Consider the following 14554-nt stretch of genomic DNA (forward strand, 5'->3'; position numbering starts at 1 on the left):
ATTTCTTTCTCAGTCTTTATATCTTTCCTTAAAGACGTGGTCACTTGTTTCAGGGTTTTGTTTGCTTGTTTGTTTTTTAAATTTTGCTGTATTTGTTTGAGGACTGCTTTTCCAGGCGTTGAATCATTTTTGTAACTCTTTGCTGAATCATGTCCAGTTTTTAGCATTTATTTTAACATGTGGATAACAGAAAAGGACAGAGTGTTCCAGTAACGGCCCGCCCAGAAGGCGTGTGCAGAGGTGATACAATCTCCATACTGCTGCCCAATGTTGTCTTGTTTATACATCCAAGAATCCTGCCAGACCCTTTTGCCAGAGCATTACATGTGGAGCTCAGATTTTGAGTTCATGAAGGGCAGACGAGTTTTTAGGACATTGCTCCTTTTACAGTGGCTAACCTCCTTGTTATTGTTAATATTTTTTAGTGTTAGGTTTTACATGGCAAATAAAATTCAGTTATCAGCACATTTTTCTTCCTGTTGCTTATCAAGTGAAATCATAAGGCTAATCTTTTGATGACATCATGATTTCCATGGCAGTGAATTACTGCAACAAGTACAGAATTACAAGCTTGCGGATTAAAAAGCACAAGCTGGTATAGAAGGCAGAAAGCACCTATGAATTAGGAGAAAAGTTGAAATAAGTCCTTTCGGATTACTTTTTTCTGCTGACTTGTTCAGTTTAAATCCCTGAGATCCAGTCCCAGAGATCAGATAATCAAACTACCTTGTATTTTTTGACAGGCACAGTCACTGGCTTCGTCTTTATCTACTCGACAACTGTTGCGAATTTGTCGTCGACTGTCACAACATCCAGATGAAAGCCTTTACTATGCTGTTAACAAAGCCTGCCTTTCCAGGTAGAAGTGCTAGTTTCGGTGGAAGTTCAAGAGCTTCTTGGCCAGTTGCTAACATGCAAGATAGCATTTAATGCATTTTAGTAGATCATACAATTGCTGTCTTACTCCTTAAAGTCTGTCATTTCTTTAGGAGTATTTCTGTGGTATTCTCAAACCTAGGGGTTAAGTACAAATTACTTCGCACTCTTCACATCTTTCTGAAGATATTTCATTACGTTATATAAATTAGGTCACCGTTATCAGCATTACTTCACTGTCTCAAAACACTCAAAGCTGAGTTATATTAATGTTTAGTACAACTAGATGTTTGGTGGAGGCTTGGTTTCAGTTCTAAAAGCTGTATCTAAAAAAGTCATGACATCTAGGGTTTTTTTGGTTTGGTTTCGTTTTATTTTGTTTTGTTTTCAAAAGAAAGCAAATTGTACTTGTTTGGAAAACTGAAAGGGCCTAGTTCTAGACACCTCAGAGCTCACTTTTTCTCTTTGGAACCTGGGGGCAAAGTGAACTGAGTCAAGAGAAAAGGTATTTCCGAAAAATCATTGTTTCTATTGTAGCTCTTACTGGCAGTGGAACGTGGGCATCACATACTTCCAGTCCTAATCCATGCTACGTTACAACCCTGTTGCAATATTTGATAACACTGAAGCCTTTTAAAGTGAGCGCACAGCAACAAATGTAGTTCATTGCCTATGGAAGAAGCTCAGTTTCTCTCCTTGGGAATAGGTAAATGTTGAAGACTATTTGAGCGGGATGGGAATAGACATTCAGGGTTTGGAGGTCTAAGTAAAGCTTATACTGATTTTAGGTTACAGAAAATACTGAAAACTTTTTTTTTAACATTCCTTAAAATGCAACCTCCCTATTATTTTTCTTTATTTAGGTTTTTACCAAACCTCGCCAGATCAGCTTTACATAAAAATCTGCAGGATTCTCGTATTGAGTCAAGTCCAGATGACATGAAGAAACTAGAGGAAAAGGATTACACATGTAAGCTTCTGCCATCTTTTGTCCTGCTCTTCATGAATGTTAGTAAGACAGTTGGGCATATAAACATGTATTAATTATCCTCAAAACTAAACGTAGTTTGCTCCAGTTATATCCCTTTGACTGTATTCTGGCAGAATACAGTGTTGCTCTCAGTATGTTGATACTTTTGTATTGTATTTTGTATTCCCAGCTCATGGAATTTTGTTCTCCATCATGTTTAAGTGCTTCCCAGTCTATAAGATCCATGGCCTCAGGCTTTTTTGGACTGTTTTGGGTTGTGGTTGTTTTGGGTTTTGGTGGTTTTTTTTATTTTTTTCTCTGTCATCACTGGTAACTACTCTTCTGTACAGTTACAGCCTTGGTTTGATCTTAATATTTCTCTGTTCTGTTTTTTACCATTGCTTCTTTCTCTCCACTGTTAAAACCAACCTTTTCTCTTTGAGGCTCTTGTAAAATTTCCCTTCTTTTTATTCTCTTTAAATTGCTGTGGTTGTTATATGTCACTTTTATCAAGCTGGTCATTGTTTCTTGACCTCATCCAACTTGTTCTTGTTTGCAGTAGCCTTCAGTGCTGCGGATATATTTCTGCTTCTGCCATTTTTCTCACGCTTTCTCATTCCTGCATGACCCCCTGGTCTTCATGCTAGCTGTATATCTTTTCCTGTACTCTGTCATGCGGCAGACTTTAAGCAATTTTCCATTTTTCCATTCACTAAACTTTTCCTTTACTCTTCTTCACCCATGTTAGCTCTGCTATCATTCTTCTGTGTGCTTATTCTCTCTTTTGTGATGTATTTGACTTCTGTGTTTTTACTGTTAGATCTTTGCAGTAATAAACACATCTTTGGCTTTAATTAGCATGGATTCTGGTTTTATAGATTTTATTTGTGTGTGTGTATATATAAAAACATCCACATAAATACAAATATATTGATGTATGTATTACGGTATAATATATATGCGCAGGCATATGTATGTGTATATACATATAGACACACACATACATATGCACCCATCTGTGTATTTGCATGTCTGTATTTGCATTTTTTGAATATATAAAAATTATATATATACAATAATTTGAACTCTTGCCAGTTGTGTGATGCTGCCTGCTTACAATTCTGGTTTTTATCTCGATACATCCCTTGAATTTTCTTTGTGTTTCTCTGTTTTGTGCCATAGAGTCATCTAGAATAATAGGTGAACAACTAAAAACATCCATCTAGAAATTAGGCTATTTTCAGCTTTACACCATACCAGATTAATAAATTAGTGGCAAAAAATTATTACTGTTTTTATTGGACAATATTGTTGATTACACTTAGTTGTTATTTTCCTAAGGACAGAATTTATGGTTCTTTTCATCTAAGAATTTTTTCTAGTTTACATTTTCTCTCAGAGCTGCAGTTTAAGGTTATTTCAATGAGTGCAAATTTAGCCAGTTTTCACCAAATTGTACAATATGTCCATGTTCTGACATTAACCCATTTGAGCAAAAATGCAGCGCTGAAAGGGAGGATCAAAGGTGATTCTATCCTGTTGTCGTGGGTTGGCCCCAGCTCCCAGCTGAGCACCCACACAGCCACTCCCTCCCCTCTGCACCCCACTCCCCAGTGGGACAGGGAGAGGGAACAGGGAGAATGAGAGTGAGAAAACTTCTGGGTTGAGGAAATGTAGCCTAATTAGTGATATTCCAATAATAAAATGAGAGTATGGAATTAAACCAAGGCAGCGGTCACAACTGCTAGTGTTTCTTATGGTGCTTTTCCCATAAGATCACCTGTTCATCACTTATTGTAATAGACTTCTTTGCAATTCAAATTCATGGTAATGCAACCTCTTTTTAACAGACGCTTTTTCAAGCGTTCTCCTTCTTTAGATAGAAACCATTTACTGCAGCCCACGGCCTTGTTAAAATTTGTAAATTGTCACTTGCAGATGTTGGGGATTGATTGCCTGTCTGCTCAGAGGACGCTCTAAGTAATGCGTTTGCTTGTTTCCTGAAAAACGTCTAGGTGAAATAAACAATGGGATTCTGAAGATAGGGTCTGTGACGATGCCAATTTATAACTCAACCGAGAAAATGAAAGTGCCTGATGTTTTGTTTTATGAAAATCGGCAAGTAAGTACAAATCTTTGGCTTTTGAGGTATAAAAAGCTTGTTGAAGGTTTGCTAATGTGCATGCTCACATATATTAAATAATGTGCTAATTAAATTTTAAGGGTATATTTCTGAAGAAGTTTCTTTAGGGTAAAAATTTTTCTCACAGGATTTGATGCTCATTTCAGATGTGTCTTTGCCATCCTTTTGTGAAGAGATTGTGACAATGCTGTTGAACATTCTTAAAATATGAAGTAACAGTGACTGAAACTGAATTCTATTTGGAATTATTTGATCAGATGTTGTGTTGAGTGACTTTTTTTGTTGTTGTTTTTGGCTGCTCCTGGACTGACCAACTCTTAGGGCTGGATTATTGATTCCATCCTGAGACTGTTTTACAAGCTTGTCGCATGAAGTTGTACCTGCCTTTTCAAACATGCAGAGTTAATTCTAATAAAAGCAAGGCGAAGAGTGGTTAGTTAGTTATTAGTTAATTGGTTATTAATTATTTCTTTTAATTAGTTTAGCTCACTAATTAGTCATTGGTCTTATTAGTGTTAATTAGTTCGCAGTAGTGAAAAGTAAGAGTAATTAGTGAACACAATGAAAGGGAAGGGCTTGGTGACTGGGGAGGTTTTTTGGTTTTTATTTATTTCCCCCCACCCCTTTTTTAGAGGTAGGTGTACTGCAACTTTCTTCTCCATCTAGTGTGGAAGCCTCAAAACTGTCAGACATGAGTATTCTTAGCAGAAGGATTACCCTCTAAGTTACCTTTAGAATATTTTGCCTCTGAAAGGCAACACTGATAGCGTGATCTTGTGAAATATTTTTCTTTTAGGGGGCCTGGTGTGGGTTTGCTTACTTTTCCTTTCCTACTCTTTTTTTTTTTTTTCCTCCCTCGCTTGCAATTTCTCCACAGAAAGACTATGCTACAGGGGTATCACCTACTGAAGGTGATGACAGGCCGTGCAAGGGGAACAGATGACAGTCGTCTTCATCTTCCCCACTAACATTTCCTGTGAGATTTTGTTCCGTGTTGCCATTTTGGTAAAGTACTTAATTTGGGTCTGTTGGAAATGAAATCCTGAGTCTTGCTAGGACTTCTACCTGCATTGCTTTTCCCACCTTCTTGCTTATAGCTTCAGAAACCTGTACACAACCTGTGCTCAGATATTACGCATCTCTCTTATTTAGGCAACTTCTATTAAAAATGCTGCAGAGAAGGAACTGCTCTGTATCTGTCCCCAGTAGCTATGCATTCTGAAGGAAAAAAGCACCAAGTACCAGTCAGGATAGCTATTCCCACTTCTAAATGAATTCTACTTTATTTACAATATTGCTGGTTTGTAATTTGATCATTCAAGTGCTGTAATGATCGTTTAGCAAAACCTGCTGGAGAACAAATTTGATTTATGAGTCGAGTGCAATACTTCCTCTCTGGTATCTAAAAACTACAGAAATAAACCAAAACAGAGAAAAAAATATATCCTCAGCCCTTTGCAGTGCTGCACAATGTAATGAAATACATAATTTTGCCTCCCTGTGTTTGGTCTTGAGACGTTTCTTGTTCGCCACAAGTGGCACAGGGATGGAAATAATTTTTAGGTGATATGCCAAATTGCCAAATGCCACTTTCAGGCCAGGCTTTGGGGAACGTGCATGGATAACGTTGGCATGATATTGATGTGTCTACTTACGAGTCCTTTGTGTAAGTAATTAATCTAAAATGTCTGTGTGCATCCCAATACAATGTTAATTTAGGTCCTGGTGAAAAAAAAAAAAAAAGTATTGATACATAGTATCTCTTGTGGGAAGGCTGTTATGCAGGGGAACTATAATGTACACATATTTGTGCAATTTTTCATAAAAAAAAAAAAAAAAAGAAGTAATCAGAAGGAAGCATTCATGCCTTAGCAAGAAAATGAAAAATGTGATCAGAGTGCGTGGTAAAAACTGACTTACCAGAATTTACGCTGTATCTGGTCAAAGCTCTTCTCATAACTTATCAATTTCCAGTGCATACGCATGCCAGAAAATATAGTCATTTGCCTTGAAGTCCTCTCCTTAAGTTGTGTATTGAGTATTCAGTAGTCTTTTGGCATGCCTGGGTAGGATTTTGTGGTATTAAGCTGCGTTTACAAGAGTTTCTTCCCCCACCCCCAGCCTCTGTTCTGGAGAGATTTGGAAACATAAAACATCTTTCACACTGTTAGAAACTGAGCATTTCTGTGCTTAGAAATTATAGGCAAGCTACTGATTTTTTTTGGTTGTTTAAATAAATTGCTAGAGATGAGATGATAAGGCAAAAAAATACGTATGTTTATCTAAAGGCAAGCATTCATTTCTCTAAGTAGGTTGTCTGACCTACTTACAGATGACCTATTTTTACTAGATACAGTGGAGAAATATACATGACTGTATTGCGAGTAAAGTAGTCTGCATTGCTACATTATCCTTAAATCCTTTTGATCCTTTTAAACAAATTATTTGTGAGAAGCAAGATAAGGTTAAATGACGTACATTGTATGTTACCTTTTATGATACTGGATATATATAAAATATACCTCAAGTACTTTGGCTTCAATTAGACAGTCTAATTTAGAAGTTGTAAGAAACATAATAAACACTTTTAGACTTGAGCTTGCATTTTCCTCCTTATTTTCCTTTAAAAAAAGAATCATAGAATCATAGAATCATTTAGGTTGGAAAAGACCCTTGGGATCATCAAGTCCAACCATCAGCCCCATTCTACAAAGTTCTCCCTTACACCATATCCCTTAACACCACATCTAAACGAGTCTTAAACACATGCAGGGATGGTGACTCCACCACCTCCCTGGGCAGCCTGTTCCAGTGTCTGACCACTCTTTCTATGAAGAATTTTTTCCTAATGTCCAGCCTAAACCTGCCCTGTTGCAGCTTGAACCCATTCCCTCTTGTTCTATCGCTAATGACCTGTGAGAAGAGACCAGCACCAATCTCTCTACAGTGTCCTTTCAAGTAGTTGTAGAGAACGATGAGGTGTCCCCTCAGCCTCCTCTTCCTCAAACTAAACAGTCCCAGCTCCTCCAATCGCTCCTCATAAGATTTATTCTCCAGGCCCTTCACCAGCTTCGTTGCCCTCCTCTGCACTCGCTCCAGCACCTCGATATCTCTCTCATATTGAGGTACCGAGAACTGGACACAATACTCAAGGTGTGGCCTCACCAGTGCTGAGTACAGGGGGACAATCACCTCCCTCCTTCTGCTGGTCACACTATTTCTAATACAAGCCAGGATGCCATTGGCTTTCTTGGCCACCTGGGCACACTGCTGGCTCATGTTCAGCCGCTTGTCAATTAGAACCCCCAGGTCCTTTTCTGCCAGGAAGCTCTCCAGCCACACTTCCCCAAGCCTGTAGCGATGCATGGGGTTGTTGTGGCCCAAGTGCAGGACCCAGCACTTGGCCTTGTTGAAGCACATTCCATTAGCGTTGGCCCATCGGTCCAATCTATCCAAGTCTCTCTGTAGAGCCTCCCTATCCTCATGTAGATCAACACTCCCGCTTAGCTTCGTGTCATCTGCAGACTTGTTGATGATCCACTCTATGTCCTTATCAAGGTCATCAATAAAGATGTTAAACAGAAATGGTCCCAACACTGAGCCCTGAAGTTTAATTAGAATAGGAAAGTGTATTTATCATTGAGGTAGACCTGGCATTTGACCTTGAATAAAATAAATGTGTGTAATTTATATATTAATGTCAGCTGCTTTTTATTCCCTCTGTTTGGTTTCTGTAAAGTTCTACCAGGATACATTTTGCTTCCTCCCAGTACAATTGCTGGAAAATTGTCGTACACATATTAATGAAAGTTCTTACACTCTAGGTGACAAGCATTCAACTAGGCTAAAAGGAAATGCTTTAGGAGTGATTACAGAGAATTAAATACATTTAGGGAAATCAGACACCCACAATCAGTTGAGCAGAGGAAATACATAAGGAGAGTTAGTATTTTTGTTTCATTGTTTTAGTCACTGGGTAGATTGGCTCTGCTATTATTGGCTGAGAGACTCTTGCAATGAAATAAATAGCTGTAAGTATAAAGTCCAAAAAATTTTGGCCCCAAATCCTGAAAGTAAAGTTGCTGTTGTACCACTATCATTAGTGAATGCATAAACTTGAGAGTATAAAAACAGGGGTGAAAATTGTATTTTTGTTTCTCTAGCACATGATGGTAATGGAAGACATGCTGAAGGACTTTCTGCTGGGAGAACATCTTCTTTTAGTTGGCAATCAGGTGAGTTAAACATCTCTTACAATGCATGGAACAAAATCATCATTTAAAAATTACATTAAATCTTTGTTTTGCTTCATTGAAATTGCATTCGTTTTTACTATAGAAGTATTTGAGCTGTTTTTTTATTTTTTTTATTTTTTTTTTTAATCTACTAGTGTCCATGGGTTTTATGGGCACATATCTGTGGAAAATGTAAATGCCTTAAATTTTTTTTACATTGCTGTCAGAGTAACAAGTTCTTCAGTTAATGGTTTGGTTATCCTTCATGGCTATGTATGAGACCTCTCCTTTAAAATCTCCCCTGGTAGGTAAGAGGCGGACACATAAGTATTATCTAAATCTTATTTATTGATAGCAAAATGTTAGTTTTCTCTAAAAGAGATACACATTAGCTTTATTCTTTGGCAAGTGTCTTTGTTGATGGAGACTTTATTGGTGAGGTCACGGGGGCTCTTGTGTTCTTTTAGTTAGTCGTTGCTGTTTCATGACACCTTCTAGCAGTTTGTAGGTTCCCCAGGATGAGGTGTGGGCAGATGTTCTCCAATTGGGTATGTTTCAAAATCTGTTCTTCAGAACCACCTTACACTATTACTGGAACTGTTAGGTGACTTAAACAGAATTATACGCTTTGCCAGTTAGCGCTGGAAAAAAAAAGAGAGCTTTTCTTATTATTTCTGTATGTTTGAAGTGTTCAGGAAAGTTATACTTCCAAGCTACCAGGTTGTTTTTTCCCTCGTAAAGTAATCTCCCTTTAGTTTAGCTTTCCCTTAGCAAGGGTACGATAATTTTCGAGCAGATGTTTCTCTTCATGTTTTGCAATAGCCTTTGGAAAAAGTCTAACACAAAACACTAATGGACTAACATACATGGCAAGGAATATAAAATGCTAATTGTTATTAATATGCATTAAAATTATAATGTGTAGTTATATACAGTCTCATCTATTTGGAGTCCTTGCTAACAGCTTGAATTTACAAAGACATACTTGAAACCTCTTTAGACTTCTGCTGAATGATGCCAGCTTCTCCCTAAAGGTTTCATCTATTCGTAAATAGAAATGAATCTTTTTCATAAATTAAGTAAGATCTATTTATTCTGTTTCATAAACAGTGCTCTGTATGCCAGCTTCCAAGTTGGTATTGAAAATATATAGTACAGATTGCCTGCAGGACTTGCTGTCAGGGAATAGCAGGAGTGGGCTGCTCCACAAGGGAATGGAGGCAGGGACAGTGTCCTTAATGAGAAGGTTCGCAGTGCCACAGTTTCCAAGAAGACGAGCAGGTCTGAGAACCGCAGCCATGGTCAGCAAAGTGCCCAGTGGCTTCCAGACAGGTCTGTGGTGATGAGGCAGGTCTGAGGTCAAGCTAGGAACTCAAGTCAGCAGGTCCAGGCTGGGGTCAGCAAGGGGCCAGGCACAGCATCGCCAACGGTGTAGGTTGAGAAGGAACCCAGGAAAGGGCCTGAGTGTAAATGCAGCTCCCAAGCCATGGGGGCAAAGGGGACCCCCATGAGGCAGCAGCACCATGTCAGAGCTGACCTTCAACACAGGCAAGTAAAACACTAGGTCAGGGGAAGAGCTTGCAGAGCCTGGTGATACACTCAGGGCCTGGACACATGCTTCATATGTTCTACCAATTTGCCAAAAAAGTTTTGAAGACTATGCAAGTAGGATTTTTACGGTATAAGGCAGTGATATACTTATCCTTAATATTTTAATATGTGCCACATTTTCTCCAGGCTTATGAAACTCTTAATTGAAGACAGTGTTAAAAGATCTAGCTGGGTTGAGGTATTGGAACATACTGCTTTGATTCTAGACATCAGCTCAGCTGAACCGCTAAGCTGGAAAATCATTTGATTTGCTGTGATTTCTCTTTGTCAAATCAGTAATACTTACAGGTTTTGTTTTTTAATTGCTAACATATTTCTGAGTACTTCCACGTTTACTCTTTACTAATTTGTTCCGTTGTTTTTATGTGTGACTTAAGAAAAAGCCAGCTGGCCTTTTCTTTTTGAAATACTATTTTTAAATTTGAGCACTGTATTTGCCATTCTGCAGTCTTTTAGGACCACATCAATCATCCTTGATTTCTCAGGGGTGATCTTTTAACCATTTTGAAATTGCTTGGCTAATTTCTGAAATATATTGCTGTAAATTTCCGTAGTGTTTGATGAATCCTGTTCAAGTACTTTAAAAGCAACTGTATTACATCCATATGCTTTCATGCTGTATGTGCAAATACCTTCCCCTTGAAGTTATTAGAGTTTTCATCCTCTTTTTGTAAAAATTATTAAGAAATAGGATTTTTTTGCTGCTCAGTTACTTTAACAGTTCAGTCAGTAATAAGAAGGTAGGGTTTTATGTTTCCTTGATATATATATCAGTGTGGACCCATGTTTCTCATTTGGAAGAAATAGAAAATGTTTTTGTGTGGAGATACGAAGTGCTGTTTTGGGTTTCTTTCTGTTGTACTTCTTGTTGGTGAATGAGTGAATCATGGAATAACTGACAATTCAAATACTCTGAACCTGGGTATTTAAAAATATATGACTAACATCATCTGTGTCATTTCCTAGATATTTAAATGAGTTGGCATATACCTAGACCATAATTAGGTCCATCAAAATGATGACTATGTAAGTGAGTACGTCTGTTCAACTGTGATTCAATGCGCAAGGCTTGACCTGTAGTCTTTCTTTTAGAGACTGGGTTTGGTTTTGCTTGGTTGACTGAATGTGATTTTCCTCTTTTGCCTCTTTCGTTTTCATAACACGTGTACACACATAAAATTCCTGTTAGCTTAAGACCTCTCTCTTTATTTGAAAGTCTGTAAAGGTCGTCTCTTTTGTATATTCTTTTTAGTTAAGAGCTGTCTGATGAGAGTCTTCTTACCAAGATTGTTTTCAAGATATGAACTTTGACAATTAGTATTTGAAATTCAATAAATTAGAATTAAATTATGTTGGTGGGTGTTAGGGACTGGCTTTCTTAATGAAGCTGAAGGAAATTTGAAGATAAGTGTTAGATACCAACAGATATCTTTAGAAGTGTTCAGTTTCTGAAGTGAACTACTTTATAACCCACTTCATTCACGTGTGCTCCCTGGAGCTTATATGGCTATGGATTAGCCCAGGATTTCACAGCATAAATGTATCATGTGAAATATGGCTTCGTGTAAATATTTTACATTGGTTGTTGATTTATTTTGTGTGCTAACTGGAATCTGCTCCCATTTCATCTATAAGCAAACAGGTTTCTTTGGGCCCTTGGAAAAGGCAGGGGATAGATATGAATTTTCAGCTATGAAATAGCTTCCAATTCAAAGAAATGCCAATGCTTTCTATACGGCTTCTGATATTGCTTCCTGAATGAGCCTGTAGACTAAGTGCAAATGAAACTATGTATGACCATCTATAGCTTCTCAAAGCAGCTATAAAGTAGCTTTTTCCTTGGCTGAGAGTAAGCAGGTATTTATTATTCTCAAAGCAACAGGCAAGCAACAGCAAGAGTCCTGTTTAGTGAAGGTCACTTATTCCAAACTTTGCAGTGACTGTTTATTTAGTCATTACATATAGTTCTTACAGCTGCTCCCCAGTTTCATGAGACAGACTGGAGTATTTATTCTTATTACCAAGGAAAATTTTTAGGCTGTGTCTTTGTGAAAGTTTGTGGATTGGCCACTACTTGGTATCTTTTAATGTCTCCTTGAATTTCCTGTCTTTGACAAACAGCAGAGAAACTACGCTAATAAACAGAATTTGTTTATGTGGAAAAACTTGAAAAATAGCAGTGGCTGAAACACTTTCATTTTTTTCTCGCAATTTTAAATTTTACACATAACATTTCCCAAATTGTTGCATTTGGAAGGTGTCTAAAGAGAGCTGTTGGATTCTTTCACCTTTATTGGTCATAGGTGAAGTCTTGGCAAACATCATCTGGTTTTGAAGATATCAAACAAAATATTCATAGTTTAAGGGATTTGTGGCTTTCTGGAGAGAGAGAGAGAGGGCTCACAGCCTTGTCACTTCTGAATTATTTTATAGCCCTGAAGTTCTAAAACACCTAACAACATGCTAAACAAAATTTAAGTTTTTTATTTGTTATTATTTTGTTGCCATGATTTGTAGTATGAGCTGTTCAGATAGCTGATTTCATAAATCAAAGAGGTTCTGTTGTAGCAACGAATCCTGAACATTTCTGGGTTTAGGCCACAGTTAGCATACAGGAAGTATTTAATGACAAGTAGTGTTCATTTTGCTTTTTTCATTCTATTTTCATTCACTGTATAAATATGACATAGCTACAAATATTACAATACAATATTACAATAATACAATGAATATAGTGTATAAATATATTTAAAATACACTTCTACCATGATCTATCAGGAGTTATCTAAAGCAGCAGGACAGATGCAGCTTGTACCAGGTCCAGGAGTTCTGCTGTGCCTTGAGAATGGCATATGATCCCTGTCCCTGTCATCATTAATGCTTCACTTGCCCTTATCCGTTCCATAATGTGTCTTTTAAATGGTACACGTGTTTCATTTTGATTCAAATTTCAATATGTACAGCCAATAATATTCTTAGGTGCGTTTCAGTCAGCGGGTGCTCCTCTGCTTGACTGTACCCTGTCGGCTTTGGCACACAGTGCTTGGCCTTCTACACTTAGGTCATCTGTTACAGGCTTTATACCATTTTCAAAGTATAGAGCATAGCAATCAAAAGTGGTTGAGTGGACATTGCTGTCCGTGCCATATTAACGTTACCAAAATTATGAGGAACATTCTCTTTATTAATCTTCCTGAAGAGCGGACAGAGGAAATGTAGTATACTGTTGGGACAACCTCATGTTCATCCGGGCTATTCCCTATTTGTTGTCTTTTTGCTTGTTTTTCCAGAATTCTCAGTTTCTGTTTTGTCTTGTAGTTTTCTTCGTTGGCAACCTTTACAGCTATTTCTAAGTATTTTGTACTCGCTGATCTACCCTTGATTACGAAATACTTGTATTCCCAGTATCCATCCTGCTTTTATGTAAATTACTTAATAAGGAAGAGCTACTGTTGTGTGGGGTTTTTTTTTAAAAAGACAACAAATAATATATTTATTCTCTTTGGCAATTATTATTAAGACTTAATGGATGCTGGAGTTCTACGTTGTGTTCTTTCAATCAAAAGGCTTTCCTATTGCTTATGTTCGCTTTTCAGTAAGAAACGTAAAGTTGATAATCAATAAGAATAATCCGAAAAAGCATTCAGTTACTGATTAAATTACTGCTGAACACAGAAAGCATTTAAATTTTGTCCTTCTTCATTTGATAGTGTAAAAATTGCTCCCCGTCTACTTCCCCATGTAGAAGGAAAGCACTTTGCAAAGTAATAAAACAAGCCTGTTCCTGAATAGCTTGCAGTCTAATTAGACAATGTATAGATAAGGGAAAATCAGAAAGAAATATGAAGTAGAATAAGAATGAAGAATTCTATAAAGGTGCTAAGTATTGTTGTAAATAATTTGAAAGAAGATCATGACAAAATCCCTGGCAGCACTTAGTAAAAATGTTGACGTGAGCCCACAGTAAGTAGACTGGCACAAATACCTGAATGTAACGTCCTTTTGGCACGCTTGGTAATTTATTTCCCTGATAGAAGAATGTAATTTCATCCTTTCTGCTGCCTTTCCTTAATTGAGAGATCAACTTCAATGAACTCATGGGCTACCTCTAGGAATTTATTTTATTATTGAAGAAATTAGTAGGACAAATGGTTGAGTCTTTCTTGAGGATATTTAAAAGGACATGCTTGAATAGATCTGTCCTTCTAACGTAATATTCTTCTTATTATCTCACTGTGAAATTGAATTAAGTAGATACTGAGAGTGTGATAATATCAGTCACCAGACAACTTTAAATAGCAAATGCTTGGCCTTTAAACTTTTCTAGAAATAAAGGACTTTGTTTTCCTTCTTCAACTTGTGTAAAAACGGACAGCTTCCTGTGCAAAGAAAGAATCTACTATCCTAAACCAAATTTTTATTATTATTATGAGCATGAGGAAACTGAGCTCCAAATGAGCTACACTGGGCGAAATACTATGATATTTTTTGCCTAAGGAATTCTGTGTGACAGTTTTGGAAAACTCAGAAAATATCTCTCTTTTATGTGCTACAGTCATAACAGTATGTGCACACATGAGAATAGACATGCTTTTTAAATGTGTCTCTGCTTACAGTATTGCTTTCTGCCTTTACAAGTTATACCAAAGAACCAGAATTAAAAAAAAAAAAAAAAATCAATCAATTGATTTTTCTTTTGGATGTTTCTTCCCACAGATT

The 14554-nt window shown here is 37.2% G+C and overlaps 1 protein-coding gene across 1 annotated transcript in view; it reads left to right on the forward strand.

The window, feature by feature from the left end:
- VWA8 (von Willebrand factor A domain containing 8) overlaps positions 1-14554 on the forward strand; it is a 196884-nt gene that overhangs the window by 71117 nt on the left and 111213 nt on the right. Inside the window, exons 17-20 of the mRNA XM_054190234.1 lie at positions 744-859; positions 1740-1846; positions 3862-3968; positions 8153-8224. Of these exons, the coding sequence (XP_054046209.1) occupies positions 744-859; positions 1740-1846; positions 3862-3968; positions 8153-8224 (402 nt within the window). The remainder of the gene's footprint in view (positions 1-743; positions 860-1739; positions 1847-3861; positions 3969-8152; positions 8225-14554) is intronic.

The sequence above is a fragment of the Rissa tridactyla genome, chromosome 1 (genome assembly GCF_028500815.1).
Source record: "Rissa tridactyla isolate bRisTri1 chromosome 1, bRisTri1.patW.cur.20221130, whole genome shotgun sequence".
NCBI lineage: Eukaryota > Metazoa > Chordata > Aves > Charadriiformes > Laridae > Rissa > Rissa tridactyla.